The following is a 22,772-nucleotide window of genomic DNA, read 5'->3' as shown; positions in this document are numbered from 1 at the left end:
CTGAGACTGTGGGATGGATGACATCACCCTTCTGGAGATGATTTCATTTATGCCCTTTCTGGATAGGTCTGAAAGCAAAGCCAGCCTCAGGAGGGAGGGAAATCTACACACACAGCTCCATGAGTCTTTGTGTACTGAAGCCTTTATGAGCTGATTGGCAGGGTCAAGTGGCCACTATTCAGAGGGTGACAAGCTCTGTTAATTGGCTTTTTGCCAGGCAAAATTGCATATGAGAATTTTTCTAGTGAGCCTGTTCTAACACACCCTCCTAAACAGCCCACGCTTCCCTGGTGGGAGCCCCTAGTACTACCCTGCCAGGAATGTATAACAAAAAGCCCCTGCCTGGTGCAGTCTCAGCCCCCCTCCTCCCTGCCCCCCCCTTCACCCCCCCCCCACCAATCCTGGTAAATTGCACATCCAAGTACAGTGATACTCAGAGGCAGGGGAGACACTAGAGAGAAAGAAAGACTTTATTAAAGTATAACCTTTTGGCTAAAATGAGTATTTATTACTTTTGAAGTACTCCCTGGAAAATACTCTGAACTCTTTTCTGGCAGATTCCACCACGTATTTCACGTAATTTCTCCTAATTGGAAATGGTTTACCAAGTGACTACATGCTTCTGTTCCCTACTTCTCCCCTCTGATGTCCATTGGTCAGAGACTAATTCTAGTTGCTACATGAGAAAAACTTTAGGGACTATGCCCCCGGAAATATAAAGCCATGCCTATTAGCAGAAATGTGAAATGTGAAGTGTGTAGAGTGGTCCACAGGCCTTGGGAGAGGAGAAAGGAAGCTCTCACTCGCAGAGTTGAGCCTGCAGGAACCAGATAAAGCAGGTCCCCAGAACTGCCTGCACAATGAAATGGGTGTGTTAAGGGCTGACTGGTACCCCACCCCCCATTACTGTGTTGAAATCTTGACCCTCAGCTTGTGACTGCTGTTGCAGACAGGGTCTATAAAGAGGTAATTAAATTAAAATGAAGCCATTAGGGTGAGCCCTAATCAAATATGGCAGATGTCCTAAAAAGAAATCAGGGCACACATGTATGTACACGCAGGAAAGATGATGTCCAGGTACAGGGAGAAGATGGCCATCCGCAAGCCAAGGAGAGAGGCCTTGGAAGAATCAACCTTGCCAACACCTTGATCTCGGACTTCCAGCTTCCGTCGTGGTGAAGAAATAAGTTTCTGTTAAGCCACCCAGCCCATGGTACTTCATGGCAGGCCTGGCAGACAAATGCAGGGTACCGTCAGTCGCTGTGAGAGCTTGCTCTCTGAGCTCAGTACCCACAGAATGAAACTTCCTTTGCACCAATGTAGCCGGATCTCTTCCTGGGGCTCTAGCGTAGATTTTCTTGCTGTCATGTCATCCAACTGGCATGACTAGCCATGCTTCTTGTTACCAGTCTTAATAATCTGTCTTCCTCTTTTGTGTCTTCACCTGCTGAACATGTGTGGAAATTTGTCAAGCCTTCTGTTAGTTACTTATCCAAGCTACTCATATTTCTCTCTTTAAAGTTCACCATCTAAGTCCCTTTCTTTAATCTGTAAATTTAAATTGCTAATGTGCTACTTGTCTAGCTGCTCTTTAGAAAGTGGCATTTGGGGGTGTTTATCTTTTCAACTCAGAAGGAGAAGTGAAGGGACTGATTGTTGAATTCTTGTTTTCGGCTGCGCTCTTTGAGCTCTGCTGAGACTACTTACTGGCTTAGGGGGAGTCAATAACCAAAGGCTCTGTATTTTGAACGGCTCTATATAGGGGCATGGAAATGTCCTTTGTAGTCCTGAATATGTGTCAGAGCACAATTCATCGCCCAATTGTCATCCTTAAGTCAACACAAAAGACAAAGAGGGCCAGGGGATGAAAATAATTCCATGGGTTAGTAAGTATCTCCATGGAGACCAGCAAATGCATAATCTCTATGGAGACCCTCAAAATCTCTCCTTCTGAAATTACAATAGTATATGATCTCTTGTAATTATATGTTGAGGGTGGAGAGGAAGTGACAAGAGGAAGAGGATGAAAGGATAATCCTCTTCTTTCCTTAGTGGAAATTCAAGCTGTTCCAACTCTAAATTTAATTAATCATGTTACTGTAAGATTCTGACATTAGGATTCTGGGAGATTGTTTCTCTAGGATGGGATAAGAGGCACCTGAGGAGTGCCAGTGTTTGTGGGCTCAACACTGACCCAGATGTCTGACATGTAGTTGGCATTCGAAGAATGTGTTAATGGATGAGTGGAGGCAATGAGCAATTGGGCAGGATCTTATCCTGGGCTCAGGCTGTGTCAATCATCTGCTCTGCTGAAACAAAGAGACAGAGGGCCACTGCCCCGGGAATACTAGGTAATGTCTGTATATGACCGAGTGAAACCAGGAACTCCTATTCTGCTCCTCCTTCTCTTGCAAGGAGAACTGTGCTCAGTGGTATAAATATGGTCAAAGAAGGAAATGAAGTTCGGTCACGGTGAGGCGATAAATAGGGAAAATAATAGAGAAAAACGAACAGGGAAAGAGACCAGCTAATGAATGCAAGTCACTATTTCCAGATAAAGTTGCATCCCATTATAATCTACATGTTCTTGGCCTCAAAAGATTCTGGATATGAAGTGGAATTCTGGTTACTTTTTTTTTTTTTTAAAGATTTTATTTATTTATTCATGAGAGACACAGAGAGAGGGAGAAGACATAGAGACTAGAGACCATAGGCAGAGGGAGAAGCAGGCTCCCTTTGGGGAGCCTCATATGGGGCTTGATCCCTGGGATCACGACCTGAGCCAAAGGCAGACACTCAACCATTGAGCCACCCAGGTGCCCCTCTGGTTACTTTTTATAGGAGATTTTTATGGTCCAAGGCCAGCCTCTCCCACTCCCCTGGCTTATTAGTTGGAAATAAGTTCATGCAATGTGGGCCCCATGAGTTTCCAAGGGTAATGCCTTACATCAGTGCCCAAATATTTCTGCCTACTTGTCTTGTTTCTTCCCCCTTTATCTTGCTGCCATGTTACTGCCCTGACAGCTAACCCTAAAGAGTTTTATTATTCAAAAAAATTTTTTTTAATTTTTATTTATTTATGATAGTCACAGAGAGAGAGAGGCAGAGACACAGGCAGAGGGAGAAGCAGGCTCCATGCACCGGGAGCCCGATGTGGGATTCGATCCCGGGTCTCCAGGATCGCGCCCTGGGCCAAAGGCAGGCGCCAAACTGCTGCGCCACCCAGGGATCCCTAAAATTTTTTTCCTAAAGAATTTTAGTATGATGATCTCTATTGGTTGATTACAGACTGAGAAAAAAATCATCTTTAATTCCAGGAATGGCCACTGCTAAATCTTGATATATATACTTCCAGGTTTTGCTCTGGCTATGCATATACGTACATTATTTAAACATGCAAATTATATATTTAAATATAACTTCATATATATGAAGTGGCTTGAGGTCAGGCTACATACTTTTGTTTTGCACAGTGTTTTCTTCCTTAACAATGTGTAGTGAAAATCCTTTCCCGTGTTACTAAAGATTGTAATGCATCATCATTTTTAATGACTACGTAGTACTCGCTGTATAAATGTACTGTCATTTACTTAACAAGCTGTTAAGTTCTTAATCTGCTCCTGGCTTTCCCACAATTATGGCTATCTCCGAACGGCTTCTTTTTGTATACATCCTTGAGAGCTTCTTAGTTGTGACCTTAGCAGACCCTACTGCAAGGAGACTTTCTGGGTCGAAGATTATGAACATTCTAAAGATTCATACTCTTGCTTGCTTTGCTGTTCATGTCTTCATGTACCCATTTCTTAGGGACGCAACACTGACACGAGATGGTGGGCTCTGAGGTATCGGGGTTCATGCTTTTCTTGACTCTTCACAGCGCTTGGGGAGGCAGGGCTTCACGACTGAGTGAAGATACTGTGCCAGCGTCGGTCCATAAAGGTATCTGAGGGCATCCGGGACTTTGAAGAAAAACACTGCACATTTCCAAAGGGGAAAAGGGGACTAATCTCAGCACCCCACTCCTCATCTGATCTTGGGCACCAGGGCGAACAGAAATTCTCAGGACACAGGGACATCTCAGAGTAGAGACACTCCTTACCTCGCTGGAGGACTTTCAGAGTCTCCGCCAATTGTCTATCATCCCTGGGGGGCTCCCTTTCCGAATGTCCGACCTCGTGCAGCAGAGGTGCGATCCGGGCCTTCACGCTCTTGAGTGAACGTCTGCTCCCAACAACCTGCCTGCGGGGCAGCAGGTCAGTGGCTGCCAGTGTCCAGGTAGAGTCAAATACATTCTGGAGCTTCTTTCCTTCGTAGGTGGGAGTAGAGGCGACCACGGAAGTAGAGGCAGTCCCGGTGCCCAGAGGGGGCCTGGCGAGAGAGGGCCGGGAGGAGTCTAGACATGGTTTCCTTCGATTGTCTCGTCTCGCCTTCCTCCGGGCCCAACACCCCCCGCCCCACCCCAGTTTTTCTTTCCTTTCGGGGGGACGCTCCCGCCAGGGCCTGCAGCCCGGAGATGGTGGGGTTCAGCCCCCTCGCCGCTCAGGTCAGTTTCAGCGCCTCGCAATCCAAGGGGGGCTGTGTCCACGCAGCGAAGCCCTGGGGTTTCGGAGCCCCGAGCCCTCCCGTCCGGCCTCCTCCTGGGGTTGGCTGTGGCCTCACCCCACGCCCAGCAGCTCCGCCCCGGGAGTTTTGAACGGGGCCCGGACGGAGGCCCCCCGCCGGGTACTGTCCCTCCCGAGGTCTCCCTGCCCCAGGCTCTGCCCTCGGGGGGTCGCCCGGGCCCCAAGCCCCCGGGCACGGATGGAGTGGGGGGTCCAGGGGGGTCCAGGGGGGTCCAGGAGGAAGGTGGGAGCGCGCCCTCGGCGCCCGGGCCCCTGCGCGCCCACCCCGGGCGGGGAGTTGGGGGTGGGGGTGGGGTGGGGGTGGGGTGGGGCGGGGTGGCGGGATGGGGGGCTGGGCAGGCGGCGGACCCCAGCGCCGGCTCGGTCCCCGGGGCGGAGGCCCCCTGCCCGCGCTCGGGCGGCCCCGGGAGGCGCTGCGACCCCCGCCGGGCCCCCCGCGCCCCGCGCCCCGCGCCCGGCGCCCGCGGCGGCGCAGGCAGCTGTGGCCTAGGGCGCCGGGCGGCCGCCAGCCTCCTCCCCCTCCCGGAAGCGCGGGGCGGGGTCCCCGGCCGGGCCGCGGGGGCGGGGGCGGGGGCGGGGGCGGGGGCCGGGCCGGGGCGGGGCGGGGCGCGCGGGGCTCGGCGCTCGCGGGCTCGGCGGACTGTGCGCGCCCACTCCGGCTCCAGGCGGCCAGCGCGCGGGCCCAGGCCCAGGCCCAGGCCCCCGGCTCCCGGCCCCCGGCTCCCGGCTCCCGGCTCCAGCCGAGCGGCGGCGGCGGCGGCGGCGGCGGCGGCGGCAGCTCGCGGCGAGTCCCCGCGCTCCTCGCAGCTCCTCCCCGCGCCCCTCGCAGCTCCTCCCCGCGCCCCTCGCAGCTCCTCCCGGCGCCGTGCATGGCGGCGCGGCCCTTCGCCCGCCTCTGAGCCCGCCGCCCGGCCCGGGACCTGCCGGGGCTGGGGTGGCCGCAGACTCCGGCCGGCCCCGCGCAAGCCGGACTCGGGCTCGGCCGGCCGCCCCCGCCGCCCCAGGGCTGCGCGCGGCCCGCGGGCCTCGTCGCCCGCGCGGATCGCCGCGGCCCGGCCGTCCCGTCCCAGGAAGTGGCCGTCCCGACCGCCATGGCTCACTCCCCGGTGCAGTCGGGCCTGCCCGGCATGCAGGTAGGCAGGAGCCGGGCCGCGAGGCGGGGAGGGATGCGCGGGCCGGGGCGGAAGCGGGCAACTTGGCGGTGTAAACACGGCCCCCCCGCCGCGCCTTCCGGGGTCGCGCCGGCCTCCAGCGCGGGGCGCGGGGCGCGGGGCCTCGGGGCCGGGGCGCGGGGCCGGGGCCTGGGGGCGCCGCGGTGGTCCGGCTGCGCTGGGGGAGCCGCCGCCGCGCCGCGCCCCGCCCGCCCGCCCGCCCGCCCGCCGCCTGGGCGCCGCAGGCCCCGCCGGGTCCCCGGGAGAAGGGACGGGGCCGGTGCCCTCGGAGGCCCGGCCGCGGCCCTGGGCCCTGGGCCCTGCGTGCGTGCGGGCGGGCGGGCGGGCGGCGCAGTCGAGGGGCTGGAGGGGGGCCCCGGGCGCGGCCCGGCGCGGAGGCAGGGCGGGGTGCGGCCAGGTGCCCCCGCCGGCCCCCTCCCGGCGCCTCGGCCCGCGCCGAGCCTCCTGCCGCCGCCGACGGGAGAGCGCGAGCCGGAGACCCCCGGGCACGGGGACACGGGGACCCCCGGACGGCCCAGCTCCCGCGCGCGGGCCTGGGGACTGGACCCGAGACCTCCCCGCCCTCCCCGCCCCTCCCCGCCCCTCCCCGCCCCTCCCCGCCCTCCCCGCCCCTCCCCGCCCTCCCCCCGTGCTCTGCGGCCTCTGGGCCGGCCGGTGACTTGTTTTTGGACGAGGGGAAAGTTCAAAGGAACGCGCTAGCCTTCAAGTTTTTTTCGCCTTTGGGGGCTGTTTTTTTTTTTTTTCTTTTCTTTTCTTTTTTTTTTTTTAGCCCTTTGGAAAACAAAACCACTGGGCTCTGCTTAAGCTGTCATATTTGTAAGCGCATAAATGGTGGCAAAATCATCAGGGTTAAAAATCTCACGATACGATTAGAGTATGTCTTTAAAGTTTTGCTGTCCCAGTTTAGTTTAGCGAGTGAACATAAAGAGCTTAAAAAAAAAAAAAAGCCAACCACGGTATCCAAGTGGATAATTGGTGATTTTACAGACATCAGCGGGCCGCTTTTTTTTTTTTTTTTTTTTTTTTTTGACTTCTTCCCTTTGCTCTTTAGGACTGAGAAGTGCAGTGTTTGGACCTGGCATCTCAGGGGCTGAGACTTGAATCTGCCCTCTTCCTGGGCAGATCATACCCCCCACCCCTTTTTTAAAAATTTTTAATGAAGGTTTTATTTACTTATTTATTCATGAGAGAGAGAGGCAGAGACACAGGCAGAGGGAGAAGTAGGCTCCACGCAGGGAGCCCCATGTGGGACTCGATCCCGGGACTCTGGGATCACGCCCTGGGCCGAAGGCAGATGCTCAACCACTGAGCCACCCAGGGATCCCCATTACCCCCCTTACCCCTTTAACCATAAAAAGAAAGCTGGATTTCATTATTCAGGTTTGAAATCTAGAAAAGTAGGAACACAAAGCTGCCAGAATTTAAACAGGTTTTTTTTTTTTTTTTTTTTTTTTTAAGGAGTAACAAAGTTCATATCTTAAGAGTGTACTTGAAGAAAACTGTCCTTGAGCTTTTAAACTCCACAGACATTTAAAATCTAAGCTTCTGCGGACTGCTAGGTAAAAATTAGATGTGGTTTCTCGGTATTTCCTAAAGTTTGTGCTTCACTTTGGTTTGAATCAAGAGGCAGGAAGGCAGGGTGAACTGGGTGAAGAATTAGTCCTGACCAGTAGAGCAAGAAGGACCTCTCGAGTTAACATTTTTTTTTTTTTTCATCAGTATTTCCTTTAGACTGACTTATCCTGTGTTAATCAGGTTGTAATCTAGTACAGATGCCTCACTTAAGAGTTTGTGGTGGAGGTATCAGGCCTTTGTGGAAAGCGAATCAGTTTGAAGAGGTACTTTAAAGCCCTGCTGGCTGGTGCCCTGAAGTCAGTATCAGATGGTTACCCGGTGGGGTCTGTTCTCAACATTTTTTTGTCCTCACTTTTTTTTTTTTTTTGCTGTTGTTGTTGTCAAAAGAGTGGGCCAAAGTCTTGGGAAGAGAAGGTAAGTTTCTGTTTCAAGGGAACTGTTTTTGTTTGGTTGAGAGCACCAGATTTTCAGCTGTCACCGTGTTGGGTGTGTGTGCAAAAGGTGGCTTTGACCACTCCTGTATTTAAGTGCATCTACAGACTGTGTAATTGTTTTTAATGTGCCATTTGGGGAAGAACGTTCCTTTCCTCTCCCTTCTCCCAAAAAGAAAAACAAGCATATTTATTTTTCTACTTTGAATTAGCAGTTGCTGCTGCCCCAGGAAGCTTTCCTCAAAGTCGTTGTGGATTAAATGAAAGGCACACCTGCTTTTGACTGTTCTCTAGGATAGAACAAGAGAGAAGCGCTAACCCTTCTGTATCCTGTCCTGATACCTCTCCCCCCTCGTTCTCCCCCTTTTCCCATCTCTCATCTTCTGAACAGGGTTTATAAGGAATTGGATTAAAAAATTCAGGAAGAGTGGATTCAGACAGCCTGAATTTAAGTATCAAAGATACTTGAAGTAAACCTGGAAGGACATTTTAGTATAAACACTATTTTTTGTTGTCTTGCAAATCATTTTTATCTCTAGATTTTTATTGATGCCTCTGGAGGCATAGGTGTTAATTATGCCGTCTTCTAGATGTGGAAGCCAGCAGAGACTAATTGAAACTGACCAAGGAGAGAGAGTGAGCTGGCAAGTGTGATATGAAACCAGAAATTTCCTGTCTCCCAGACTATACTTCTACTCATCATGCTGTACTGTTGCTTTATTATTAACTTTGCACACGTTAAAGGTTTTTTTTTTTTTTTTTCATTCCAGTTTGGGTTTGCTGAAGAAATACGAGAAATTAGGAATATGAAATTATTCAGTCAGGAACTGTTACTGAACACTTATGGCCCGTCCTAGGTGAGGAGTTGAGGACTACATCCAAATGAGTTAATATTTGTGATGAATGTTTAAAGGAGGTTGCCAGGGGTTCTTTCCCTTTTTACCTCCCATATCCCAGTTTCCTATTAGCATGGGGGAGAAAATAAAAAAAATCACAAACTGAATGTAGTAACTACAAATAGACATAAAGAAGTTAGGTTGGTTTGTGGATGTATGTACTCCCTGTCCTTGAACATTTGTTGTTTCAATCAGTTTAATTCAGATTTGAAGAAAAGTAAGCTTCATTTGGTGGTAGGAATACTGGCCAGCTTTCAGTTTGTGTAAGTTGTAACTTAGATTTTGGTTTCTAAGTTTCTTGCCGATTTTTATCAGTCATGTCTAAGCTTCAAGCTTTTTTGGTATGTGACCCATGTAAGGAGTATATTTTACATCAGGATACGAAACCAAAGTTTTGGGAGACAGCCCTCGTCCTTACTACTTGTGATGTCTTGCCATTGTGTGATGCAGTTTATTAAAAAAAAAAAAAAAAAAAAAAAAAAAAAAAGCTAGTTACAACACTAAATTTATTTTCATGGCTGATTGGTTTGCCCCGAGTTTGAAAAATACTGAATATGGTGTGTCACATGTGTTGGATAGCAGAGTTAACTTAGCACGTTTTGAGGATGTTGTTAATTTAGGATATTTTTCTATTTGAAAGTACAGACGGTTTACAGGAATAGCTGGAGAGTTTAGTTTCTACTTGGTAACGTCATCCTGGCGCCCCCCCCCCCCCCATTGTTGTAGTTGGTTGGAGAGAAACCTTTGCTGAGAATGCTCCTTTAAGTTGGGGTAGCGGGAAGGACATTGAACAGTCAGTTTGGACCTGTTGGGAGCTTTCCTCAAGTGCTCCTGGTTACCCTGGGTGTGCACTGGAAATCTGGGAAATGAAGGCAAACAGAAGGACAGCTGCATTTAATTGTGGCTTCAGTGCTCTTGCATTTTTTTTTTCTAGTTAATGTGACATTTGCATAGTTTTCCCCCGTTTCCATGGAAGAGGCCTCTGCTGGTTCAGCCTCTTGCCATCTGCACTGTTGGGGAAAGGCTGGTATGTTACAGTGTGTGGACAGTCAGGGTGTTAGTGAGATTGGGGTTCTGAGGGCACCTCAAGGGAAATGCTAGAGTGTGGAATGTGGGTGAGGGTCTCAGAACATTGGACGGGATGGGGAGCTCACATTCACACAACACGTTTTCACTGCAGAGTGTGGTGCCAGGACATGGAGAGGGCTGGCGGAGAACCTCCTCTGGCCTTGTGCTCAGGAAGTCAGCAGCCCGCCTGGGAGCCCATCTGGGTGGTCTGCCCACAAAGGTTCCAATGGCTGGAGTGCACAACAGAGGTGTGGGGTTGGCAAACGGGTTCAGCATCCCAGAGCTGGAGAGGCAGGGGGGTCTGGGGAAGGGAGTCTGCACTCTGGCTGCTGGGGTGTGGGTGCTGTGTGTCGTGTGAGCTTCAGGAATCCTGCTTCCCTGATGCAGGTAGAAGGAGTTGGATTCTGGGGGCATGCTGGCTGCCACTTGGAAGGCAGTGAGAGGAACCTCAGGCTGGGGAGAGTCGGTGTGTGCCAGACTGAGTGGTTGGAGGTTCAGGTGTCAGGATAATCAAGGTGGACTTTTTTTTTTTAAAGACTTTTTTTTATTTTTAAGTAATTTCTACCCAGCGTGGGGCTCCAGCTCAACTCCAAGATCGAGAGTTGCATGCTCCACCGCCTGAGCCAGCCAGGCCCCCCTCAAGGTAGACTTTTTATAGCAAGATTGACTTCAAAACTTGGTAATTTGAACTCTCTGTTAACATTTAATAGTATTTTTTTTACAGTCTCCCATCACCCCTGCTTTTGACCCTTTTTGCTATTCTATGCTAAGAGTAATAAGGAAAATAAAGGCATGGTGTACTTTTAGTTGCCTAACTATGTCTTTTAAATGTCCATTTCAGTATTTCATATTCCCTCTTTTCCTCTGTCACCAAAATTTATGTTAATAATTTGTTTGGCTTAAAAACAGATTTGGGAGGGGGGCAGTATTGTAAGAAGATCTTTAAAAATTAAAAATATAACATGGAGGAGTCTAGGATATTTTGGTTGTAATCTCAGGTATGGGAACATTCCTGGCAGTATTTCAGGTAGAGCCAAATGACCTTCCAGTAGAAATTCGTCAGGTTAGATTTTTCTCAGCTGCTGACATAGCAGTGTCCCATCAGAGTAGTTAAGGGCAAGTGGCAGCCATCCTTGCCTTCTTGTTCCTGTATGTAATGTAACTTTTGTGTTCCTCTTGGAGCTGTTGTAATGCGCAGAGCTGAGCTTGCTTACTGGATGCGGGTTGACATTGCCTTTCAGTTGAATGGTATTTCTAGGACCTTGGTCCAAGATGTAGTGTAGGGAGGGAGGGAGTAACTGAAGAAATGAGCCTTTTGGCACTTGCTGCTTCTTTCTAGAGTATTTTTACAGACTCGCTGAGGCCAGGGTCAAGGAGCCAGAGGATCTCTTGAGAAGCATGCCACTTGGCGCTCCGTGGGTGCCATTTCCCAGTGATTCAGAGCTGCCTGTTTGGGAATTCTGTACCTGCAGGAAACAGACCACACCCAACACAACCCTTTTGTGGCTTTTTTTATGCTTTAGTTCAACACTGTTATCATTAATGGAACCTCGCAGCAGGAGTGAGTGCAGGAAGTAGAGGTTGCACTCTGTTACCCTTCTGTGGCTGTTGAGGGTCAGCTGCTGTCCTTGGATTCCCATAATTCATGTTTTTTGCGGTACAGTGTTTAAAACTCCTAGTGCTGGGGACCCCTGGATGGCTCAGCGGTTTAGTGCCTGCCTTCGGCCCGGGGCGTGGTCCTGTAGTCCCGGGATCGAGTCCCACATCAGGCTCCCTGCGTGGAGCCTGCTTCACCCTCTGCCTGTGTCTCTGCCTCTCTCTGTCTCTGTCTCTCATGAATAAATAAATAAAATCTTAAAAAAAAATTAAACTCCTAGTGCCAGGTGCTTTGAGAAAAAGAAAAACATGGCCAATATAACACCTGGCTCCTGGAGTGAGTATGGAGTCTCCTAATCCTAAATGGCTCCCTGGTTTCCAAGGTTCAGATTAATAAAAAATAAAACAAGTTGTACCTTTGCTTGCCACAAAGTATACAAACAGCCCAGATTGTGGATTACAAAGGCACCATTTTGTGCATACCGCTGGGAACAGCATTGTTGACTTTAGAGACCTTCCATTATGTTTTCTTGAGGGTGGTTATGTTTTCTTGAGGGTTCATGGTCAGTACAAGGGACCTTATCTGTGCAGCGCTCATTGGTATCTGAATAAATTGTGGGAACATTTTGAGTTTTATATTAATGGTTACGAAATATGTAGTGGGTGTTTATCTTCCTATTATTTTAAGCTTCTTCCTATTTTTAAAAAGATTTTTAGGCCCTGAGATTTGAAAGGACCATATAGGTCCAGATTCTTTGTTTTACTTTTAATTATTTAGGATTTTTGTTTAGTTTTTATTTAAAAGTTGTTTTTATTTAAACACATGATTTAAAGAGTCATATGGCCTTGTAAGGTTTGTTTGGAAGGATAGCAGTGACTTGCCCTTTGCCTCTTATGTCCTCCCCAAAGGCAGCTCCTTTGGTCTCTCTAAGCTGATTGTTGTTATTTCCACTTTGTTTTTGAAGAAAATATAAAAATGGCTACTTTTTTTTTTTTCTAGTTTGAGGCATTATTTGTGGACTTTGAACTCTGAAGATGGGGATTTAGTTCTTGCCTCCTCCAGGCACATGGATCTCTCTTCTCTCTCCCCAGTAGAGTTGCATTGTAACTTTGGTTAGATTTAGGGTGACTAAAACCAGTATGCCTAGCCCACCCTTTAGCAAACCCGGATTACTTTTCAAATTTTTTCTGAAAAAATTTTTTAAAAAAATAATGTAATTATTGGGGCGCCTGGGTGGCTCAGTGGTTGAGTGTCTGCCTTTGGCTCAGGGTGTGATCCCAGGGTCTGAAATTGAGTCCCACATTGGGCTCCTGCAGAGAGCCTGCTTTTCCCTCTGCCTGTGTCTCTGCCTCTCTCTCTGTGTGTCTCATGAATAAATAAATAAAATGTTTAAAAAAATTAATGTAATTGTTGGAGCACCTGGGTGGCTCAGTTAAGCATCTGCCTTCAGCTCATGTCATGATCTCTGGTCCTGGGATTGAGCCCTGTATTGGGCTCCCTGCTCAGTGGGGAGTATGCTTCTCCCTCTCTCTCTGCTGCTCCTCTGCTTGTGCTCTCTGGTGCGTGCTCTCTGGCGCTCTCTCTCTCTCTCTCTCTCTCTCTCTCAAATAAATAAATAAAATCTTAAAAAAAATAATGTAATTGTCTTAGTTTGGGCTGCATAACAACATACCATACATAGACTGGGGGCTTAAACAATAAACATTTATTTCTCACAGTTCTGGAGCCTGGGAAGTCCAAGATCAAGGCTCTGGAAGATTCTGTGCCTGCTGAGGATACTCTTTCTGGGTCGTGGATGGTCTGCTTCTGGCTGTGTCTTCACCTGGCAGAGGGGTGAGGGAGTACTCTCTAGGCTTTCTAAGGGCACTTGTCCCGATCCTGAGGGCTCCACCTTCATGATCTAATCACCCCAAAGGCCTCATCTCCTAATACTATCCCTTAGGGGACTGGGTCTCAACGTACGAATTTGGGGAGGACATGGACATTCAGGCTGTATACAGCAATATTTATAGCTTATTCAACCACAAATTTGCCCAAGCTGTTGAAACCTTTTTGGGAGTTCAGGTAGAAGCAGACAGGCTATCCACATCACCTTTCTGGAGAAGTCTTCCTGCGAGCCTTCTGACCTGCTCCTGCGTGAACTGATAGTCTTCCTTATTTGGTGCTCTGCTCACAGCCTCTCTCATCTTTTGCCCTCATCCGTGGGATTCCTTGTGCTGCTCTGGCCCACCTGTTTTCATATTTCCCATCATTGTCTGGGTTCACACTGTCATGTTGGTGGAATATATCTTGCAGCGCCTTCCTATGAATAAGGTACACGGGAGATAGATTTTTTGAGGTCTTGATATCTGAAAATTTTCTCTTCTTTTCCTCTTGATTAATATTTTGGCATGGGATATAGTTACCAGGTGGAACTTATTTTCCTCTAGGGTTTTGAAGGCATTTCTCCACTGCGTTTTAGCTTTCATTGTCGCCGTTGAAGACTGCCACACCAGCACTGGATTCTGTGTGCATGAGCTGTTTTGTTCTTCCTGAACCTAGTAGGATATGAATTTTTTTAGTGATCTCTGTTTTCACAATGACCTGTCTTGATGCAGGTCTGTTGTTTGCGATAGGTACTCAGTAAGCTCTTTTCATCAGGCGGCTGAGGTCTTTTGTATGTTCATTCTTATATTATTATTTGGATGTCAGACCTTCTATTGAGGACTGGTCCTCAAATAGTTTTACGCTTTTAAATCTATTTTCGATTTTTTTTGGTCATTTTTTACTTGGCTTTCTGGAAGACTGGCCCAGTTTTTTTATTCCAGCTCTTCTAATGAGTATTTCTGCTCTTATTTTTTAAATTCTAAGAGCTCTTTTTGGTTCTCTGAATGTTCTTTTATTGTTTCAGTTGAAATATTTGCTCTTAACTCCCTGGGCATGTTAATTGCAATTATGTTCACTTCCTTCAGAATAGATTCCCTTCCTCCCAGACCCTGACTCCCCTTTTGCTGGTCATGGTCTCTGTTTCTAATGGTAGAGGCCACCCTTGAATGTCAGCTCGTATTTTAGAGTGGGGGACAACCAAGCTGTTTGGAACTCTGGGCCCTTGAAGGAAGCTTTTTAAACCTCCGTGATACCAGGTGCTTCTACCAGATGGGGGAGAGAGGAATGGCTGATGGCCATTTCTTGCAGCTTCTTATACATTTCCCCTCCTGGAGTGGCCCCTGAGCTGCTCTGGTGTGGACCACTTACTGTCCACAGCTGGTGTTCCCTGGCACTAAGCCTCCTCCCTTCTGTGGCCTGAAGCCTGATGCCCACGGAGCGCTGGATGGAGGACTGTGTGTGGGCGCCGCATCTCGTGCAGCTTGGTTCCCTCTGTCTTGTGCGCCACCATCGTCCTCTGCTGTGTCTGCTGCCCCCTCCAGAAACCCTCAGCCTCTTCTCCACGCACTATGCTTTCGGGAGTTTCCTTGATAGGGAAGGCGATCTGGGTGTCTGATCACCTTGTTAATTGACTTTCAATTCTTATTTTAGATGCTGCGAGTTTCCTGGGTTGTGGGGGTTCAGCGTTGCGCGTGGGCTTGGTCCTCTGCTTCCTCCATCTCCAGCTAAGCAGGTTTCCTTTCTCCTGTATTTCTTCCCACTTCTGGAATTTCATTGCTTCTGGTCTCCTCTCTTCTGGTAGGCAGAGGTGTGACCTTTTAAGAGATCTCTCTTTATTATGGTTTTGGTGAGATTTCAGGATTGTCCAGAGTAGATGCTTCTGCTCAGTATGCTTTCTACCGAGAAGTCCCTTTCTTCCGTCGTTACCAGTGAATGAGTGGAACGAGTACAATTTCAATTCCAAGGTCAGGACTTTCCAGTGCCCTAGCATGGTGGACTCCTGAGGCCCAGGCCCCCTCAGGAGATTGTACCTTCTCTTTTCTCTCCATGAGTCAGGGGCAATGTAAATACATGCCTGTTTTTCCATATCTCTAACAGTGACCTCCACTTCCCTAACTTGAGCTAAGAACCTACTTTTCTCCATTCCGTGTTTCATTTTCTAGTCTCAGGATCGTGTTGGCACAGAATCATTTCCTGGAGCCTCATAGAATCTCTTTGGAGAAATGTTTTCTTCAGTTGATGGATGTTTTGGGGGCCCGGCCCATGGTCTGGAATTGAGTGTGTGCTTCTCCGGAGGGTGGGGGTAGCGTCGGTCATGGCCACAGGTTCTGTGAGGTCAGCACAGGACTTGGGTGCACATGCTCAGCAGATGTTGAATAGCTTGCCAGGGTGTTGGGATGGACATGTGGCAAAACTGATTCGCCACGTGTTAGGGGATTGCACGCGGGGGGCTGAGGACCGTGGAATGGGTTTCTCTGCACGTCCTGTGCCATGCACAGCCTTGGTGCGTGGCCCAGCGCTGCTCTGTAAATACTCGGCGTTTCTGAACAGGTGCATATCTGAAGAAGTAAGGCTGCTTTTTGGGATATATTACCTTAAAATGATTTCCTGTTTAAGAACAAAGTACCACTGAGGGGGACGCTTGATGGGATGAGCACTGGGTGTTTTGATATATGTTGGCAAATTGAACTCCAATTAAAAACAACAACAAAAAAAAACAAAGTACTTTTTTGGGTTGAAATGGACAGTGATAAATCATTGAGTGAAAATGAAAAGTAATCCAGAACTTGGGGGACTGGGCTTTGGTTAGCAGTTCTTTTAAGCATTGTTTTATAGGATAACTTTAAAGTTATGTGCAATGTGGTTACAGTTGTTAAATTGCTACCTGGACTCCTGAGAACTGACACCCACTTGGAAGACAGGTATTGTTTGAACATTCCACAAGCTTCCTTGTATTTGATGCATTTTCATTGTACCAAACCTTTCCTGAGAGGTACTTAGAAAAGAAAAAGATTATGTTAGTGCAAAGAGGTATTCACTTCCTCAGTGGTTCCTCATGATAGGTGGGTTTACCTTTTCCTTCTCCTCTGTGTTACCAGAATAGGTAAGTGGAAGAAGTAAAGGGGCCTTTGGCTTTGCTGTATTGCTCAGTTGAGAAAATAAATATTTGGTATTGCTCTTGGCAGAAGGAAGCTTTGAAGGGGTAGGACAAACTTTTATTGCCTTCTTCCCAAGGGCAAGGCTCTGGTGGGCTGCTTCTGCCCTTGGGCAGTCCTCAAGGCCTCTGCTGCTGGGTGGGAGGGCTCTTATCCTGAATTTACGGATGAGAAAATGGAGGTTTAGGAAGCTTCAGCGAGGCCCCTCAGCTAGTAAACAGCCCCTTTGGGGTTAGGGCCCTGACCTCTGATGTCAGTACACCAGAATGTGTCCCAGTGACCTTTTCAGATCCTGCCCTTGCCCTGTGGGGCTCCTGGGCCCTGAGGGTCCTACTACTCACAGCCATTATGAAACCAGTCCAGGCCTGGTACAAGATGGCATTTCAGGCACTTTTATTCCTGCCTCTTTTTTTTTTTTTTTTTTTGACTTTTAAAGATTTTTGTTCCTGCTCTGGTATTATTTTTAAGTGGTTTCCTAGAAATTAGGATTGTGGCTATGGGGGGGTGGAGAGGGTGGGAGGTGATAGTGGGGTATTCAGATGTTTCCTCAGTCCCTCTACTGAGCCCTTAGGCCCTCCCCTAGGATGGGATTGGGGCCTTGGCTGGCCTCTGTTTATTGCCTTCTAGTTGTTGCCCAGATGAGCTGAAAAAATATCTGTAATCAAACCAGTGGTTTTTAAATTTTAGCATTTCTCATCATCTGGAGAGCTTGATGAAGTGTAGGATGCTAGGCTATTGGTCTAGGATGGAAACAAGTTTTTCAAGTGCGTGGCTGTCTCAGGGACCACAATTTGAAAACCACTAAACTGGAGAATTAAAAATCCTTACGTTCCTATTGCCTTTCACCTGGGGGCACCCCATAGCGATGCCCATTTGAAAGCTCAATTGAAAATCAGTACTGGGGTGCCTGGCTGGCCCAGTCAGTAGAGCATGCAACTCTTTTTTTTGGGGGGGGGGAATTCACCAGTTCAAATTTTAGTTTTTATTATTTATTTTATTTTTTAAAAAGATTTTTTTTTATTTATTCATGAGACACACACACAGAGAGAGAGAGGCAGAGACACAGGTAGAGGGAGAAGCAGGCTCCATGCAGGGAGCCTGACGCGGGACTCGATCCTGGGTTTCCAGGATCACGCCCCGGGCCGAAGGTGGCCCTAAACCACTGAGCCACCGGGCTGCCCTATTTATTTTATTTTTATTTAAATTCAAATTAGTTAACATATAGTGTAGTATTGGTTTCAAGAGTAGAATTTGTAGAAGTTAGTGATCCATCACTTTTGTACAGTTCCCAGTGCTCATTACATCATGTGCCCTCCTTAATGTCCATCATCCAGTTAGTTACCCAATCCCTCCACCCTCCTCCCCTCCAGCGACACTCAGTTCCCTATATTTAAAAAAATCTCTTATGGTTTGTCTCCCTCTCTGTTTTTATCTTCATTTTTTTTCCCTTCCTTTTCCCTGTGTTCATGTGTTGTTTCTTAAATTCCACATGAGTGAATTCATTTGGTATTTGTCTTTCTCTGGTTTATTTCACTTAGCATAATACTGTAGCTCCGTCTGCATTGTTGCAAATGGCCAGATTTCATTCTTTTTGGTGGCTGAATAATACTTCATGTGTGTATATACCACATCTTTTTTTTTTTTTTTTTTGAAGATTTTTTTATTTACTTATTCATGACAGAGAGAGAAGAGGCAGAGAGAGGCAGGGGAGAAGCAGGCTCCATGCAGGGAGCCCCATGTGGGACACGATCCCGGGTCTCCAGGACCACACCCCGGGCTGAAGGCAGCGCTAAACCTCTGAGCCACCCTGGCTGCCCTGTATACCACATCTCTATCCATTTATCAGTTGATGGACATTTGGGCTCTTTCCATAATTTGGGTATTGTTGATAGTTGAGAGCATGTGACGCTTGATCTCGGGGTTCTGAGTTCAAGCCCCACATTGGGTATAGAGGTGGCTAGAAAGAAAATCTTGGGCAGCCCCTGTGGCCCAGCGGTTTGGCGCCACCTGCAACCTGGGGTGTGATCCTGGAGACCCTGAATCGAGAACCACATCAGGCTCCCTGCATGGAGCCTGCTTCTCCCTCTGCCTGTGTCTCTGCCTCTCTCTCTCTCTCTCTCTCTCTCTCTCTCTCTCTGTCTCTCATGAATAAATAAATAAAATCTTTAAAAAAATCTTAAAGAAAAATAAGACAAGTCTTGCGACTTATGACTTGTATTCAGATGACTTTGGAACTGCTCTGGTCTAACTTTGGGAATTGAATAGGCTTCTGTGAGACTTGTTAGAGTCTTTACTGTTCTATTTTAAAAAAGATTTTATTTATTTATTTGAGAGAGAAAGCATGCACAAACAGTGGGAGCTGCAGAAGGAGAGGGGAAAGCAAACTCCCCACTGAGCAGGGAGCCTGATGTGGGGCTTGAGTCCAGGCCCCCGAGATCAGGACCCGAGCTGAAGACAGATGTGTAACTGAGCCACCCATGCACCCTAAGCTTTTACTATTTTAGCATATATTATAAACCTGTTGAGGAATAGAGGAAGATGCATGTTCTATATCTTTTTGACATCAGAAGCTTTTGCAAGGACTGCAGCTCTCAGAACTAGCATTCCATGGTTCTTTTGGAAAACACTGAACCAGAACAGAAGTCCTGAACTTGATGATCTTCCACAGGGTTGTGAAGATAACTTCTTTTAACTGTTGTTTTTATCAAGTCATTCCCTGCTCGAGAACCTTTGGCTGCTTCCTGACCAAACACCTTTTACTACTTTTTAGTCCTTCTCCCTCACCAGCTCACTGCTCCTTCTGCCTCTGCAAACCTGCTCACCTGGCAGGATATCCTCTGGTTCCTTTGCCTGGTAAGCCCTGGTGAGCTGTTATTATTTATGTCATGTTGCCTTCTTTTTTCTTAATTGGATTGAAGGGAAGACCTGCACTGTCCAGCCAGCTCCCTGAGAGTGTGGGGGACACAGGTCCCCATAATGAGCACCTGCTGGGAAGGGAGGGAAGGGACAGTTAGGAAATGAATGAGCAAAACTGACTTTATTTTCTTGCAGTTGCTCTGTTTAATACTTAAGAGGTACATATATCTTTGAACTGGGAAAAATATTCCAGAGCAGTATACTTTTTATTTTTAATTTTTAAAAATTTATTTATTTATTTATTTGACAGAAGGAGAAGCAGGCTCCCCGCTGAGCAGGGAGCCCCATGTGGGGCTCCATCCCAGGACTCTGGGATCATGACCTGAGCTGAAGGCAGATGCTTAACTGACTGAGCCACCCAGGCACCCCTCCAGTAGATTTTTTTAATGTCTGGGATGTCAGAGGTTTTATGCTTTTATGTATAAATAATTGTTTTGACTTTTAATTCAAAAAAATGTGTATTTCTGTAAACACAGTGTTTTGTTAGAATGTACTGTGCTTTGTTAGATATTGGTCTTACCAGCCTTGCATATTGGAGGTGGTTTTTGGGGGGAAGGGAGAGGTTTTGATTTTTTTTTTTTTTTGAAGTGCTTTGTAGTTTTTCTGAGGTTTGTTTTATGACTTTTTCCAGTATAAGGGTGAACATGATATTAAGCATATTTAGGAGATGGACGGGGTCGGGAAGAGTAGTTGTAAGGTTTGGGTTCCTCTCTTTTGTTTGTCAATGAAGGATTTGAAGTCTATCTAAAAATAGACTTTGTGTCATTCAGAGGGCTTCCCTCTATATTGTCTGCTTCAAGAAACAATGAGGCGCTGATGTGAAGTGAAACTGGGTGCATTTCCTGGCCAATTGGAATTACGCAGGCTGCTTGTACTTGGCCCCAAGTGGGTGAGGGTGTGGCCTGAGGGGCAGCTTGATGATGGGGGAGGTCTCAGGTCACACTCCCAAATGGGGCTAGTGGTCTTGTAGCTCCAGCAGTCCGGGGGTGTGACTGTAAATATTGGGGGATGGAATTTCATTTCCGCTTAGGTTCCGCAAGAGATCCTATAGTTAGTTTAAAACAGTTTTGTTTTGAAAAGCAGTTCTGCCAAGATCTGCTTGATGCCTCCCTACTGGATGGGTTACTGTGTATGTGAAGTAAATGGTTTCTCAGCACATAAATATAAGTATAAATATAAATGTGTGTTATGTTTACCTATGTGTGGGCATATCTGTTAATTTATCTTTTTTTCATTGTGATCTATCAGTAAATAGTATTTAAAAAGCTTGTGTTGTAACACTCTAGGTCAAAAGTAGGTTTTCCTCTTTGTAGCTCCCAAAAGAACAAAGTTTCTGTTTTCTTTTTAGTCACAAAAGGCACAGACCCCTCAACATCCTGAAAGAGAGAGTGAAAAGTTACTTAAAGTGATAAAATATTGATGACTCACTAAATTCTACTCCTGAAACCAGTATCACACTATATGTTAACTCGCTTGGCTTTAAACAAAAATTTGGAGGAAAAAAAAGGTGTAAAAAAATATTTTAAACCCTTTTAAATGGTAATATTTTCAGCATTTAAAAAATATTTATTATTTGAGAGAGAGTGAGAGACCACAAGCAAGCAGGAGAGGCAGAGGGAGGAGCAGGTTTCCTGCTGAACAGAGAACCCAATTCTGGACTGGATCCCAGGACCCTGGGATCATGACCTGAGCCAAAGGCAGACGCTTAACTGAGTGAGCCACCCAGGTGCTCCCTCAGCATTTTTATACATGGTTTGTTGCACATATTATTGCTTAGTATGTTAGCCATAGCGATCAAGACTGGTCTGAAATTCTGCGAAAATGATTCTACCGTGTGTCCTTTTGTGTCAGGGTGGTGATAATTCTGTTCATTTCTGTTGGGGAATCTGTGGTCTTAAGACTCTGAAAACCAGTGGAAGGGCCTTCATTTGCTTATGTTCTTCGGTGTCAGAACCCCACCTCCTACTCTGGCCATGCGACCTGTGTGTATTCTACTAAAAGTAAAGTGAAGTGGAGGATTGAGGATGGGCACAGAAATGGGAACCCCCTACTGGGAAAACACTTTCCTGTCCCCCATTAAGTTATTTTTAAAGCAAAAGCATTTATGTTCCTACTACTTGTGTGTAACTATTTATTTTGCTTATTTTCCAGTTGTTTCTGTATGTACATATCTTTAAGAAATTGCAGTCCTACATAGATGCTCATTTTATATTGTTTTCCATTCAGACGTGGATCATAAATATTGTCCCCCATTTCCACATGATTGTGTTTTTAACATCTTAACTGACTTACCCTTGCCTCCTTCACATAAGGCATGCGTCTTCCTTGGGACATGGAGCTGTAGCCAGAAGCACTGTCCTGTTTGGTTCTGCTGGTTAGAGTAACCTTGCCACTTTCTTTTGCCTTTGGAGAAAGAAACGGTTGTTCGTCATTCCTCCTCCTCCAAAGGTATTATGGGATTGCACTGTTAATGTTGTTACTGAGTTTCTGTGGTTAATTGCTTTGCTTACATCGATAAGCTAGACCACTCACCCAGTGGGATTGCAAATGCATGCTGGGCTCCTCGTTGCTTGCTGAGTTGTATCCCAATCAGAGGACACTGCATGTGGACTGGGGCCTGCAAAGACTGTGTGCACGTGTGTGTGTGTGAATGTGCGCACATGTATGTATGTGCTGGTGTGAACAGTAAGTCAACAGCAACTCTAGCCTGTGAAGCAAAGTGTAGGGACCCGAGGAGGATGAACAGCAGGAAATCAGCCTGGCTGAGTTGTATTCTTAATTAGTTGTTCTTCTGATGCATACTTTATATATGTGATAAGTATTCTAGTTTTTTTTTTTTTTTTTTTTTTTTTTTTTAGTATTCTAGTTTTAAAATAGCTTTTGTATCGTGTGGTTCTCTTCAATGCTTTGCTTTGATGCAAAGTTGTAGTAGGTGATCTGTAAACTGGCAGGACTCTGAGGGGTGCAGATATCGTGAGCTAAGATTACTGCTCTGAATGAACATTCAGTCCCGAATAGGACCATGCAAGGTGCACGCGTGAGTGAGGGCCTGCTGGCAGTGGTGGGGCCAGTGTTGAAGTCAGGATGCCTAGCCAGCTGCATAGCGTGGCCTGTGGGGCTGGAGCAGCCAGGTGAGTCTGTTAGCACTAAGACTGTGACTCACCCCACAGCACTTCACATTGTCCTGCTAGGCGGTTTCAGATCAGTTTAGATCTTTCCTCCAAAGGAGTTAGGAAAAACTTGTTTTTTTGTTTTTGTTTTTTAAGAGACTTGGGGGTTTTGGAACTTTGGTGAAGGTACATGGACCTATACTACTGCTCTTCTACTATACTTGTGTTTTTAATGAATAGAAAAATTTGAGAAATACAAGGCAGTGATAGAATTTAGCATTACTGAATTCTGCTGGAACCTCTTGGTACACAGGAGGCAGTACATACCAAGGGGTAGCACTCTGAAAGTCGATAAAGTGATGCA

At 47.2% G+C, this 22,772-nt stretch overlaps 1 protein-coding gene across 1 annotated transcript in view; it reads left to right on the top strand.

The window, feature by feature from the left end:
• Positions 1-5,567: 5,567 nt before the first annotated feature.
• The window catches only part of STK24 (serine/threonine kinase 24), a 121,824-nt gene continuing 104,619 nt past the window's right edge, over positions 5,568-22,772 (top strand). Inside the window, exon 1 of the mRNA XM_055335904.1 lies at positions 5,568-5,755. Coding sequence (XP_055191879.1) covers positions 5,714-5,755 — 42 coding nt within the window. The 5' untranslated portion in view covers positions 5,568-5,713. The remainder of the gene's footprint in view (positions 5,756-22,772) is intronic.

This window comes from Nyctereutes procyonoides, unplaced genomic scaffold (genome assembly GCF_905146905.1).
Source record: "Nyctereutes procyonoides isolate TBG_1078 unplaced genomic scaffold, NYPRO_anot_genome, whole genome shotgun sequence".
Taxonomy (NCBI): domain Eukaryota; kingdom Metazoa; phylum Chordata; class Mammalia; order Carnivora; family Canidae; genus Nyctereutes; species Nyctereutes procyonoides.
Note: the sequence above shows the minus strand (reverse complement) of the source record. Positions and strands in the feature narration are given on the sequence as shown.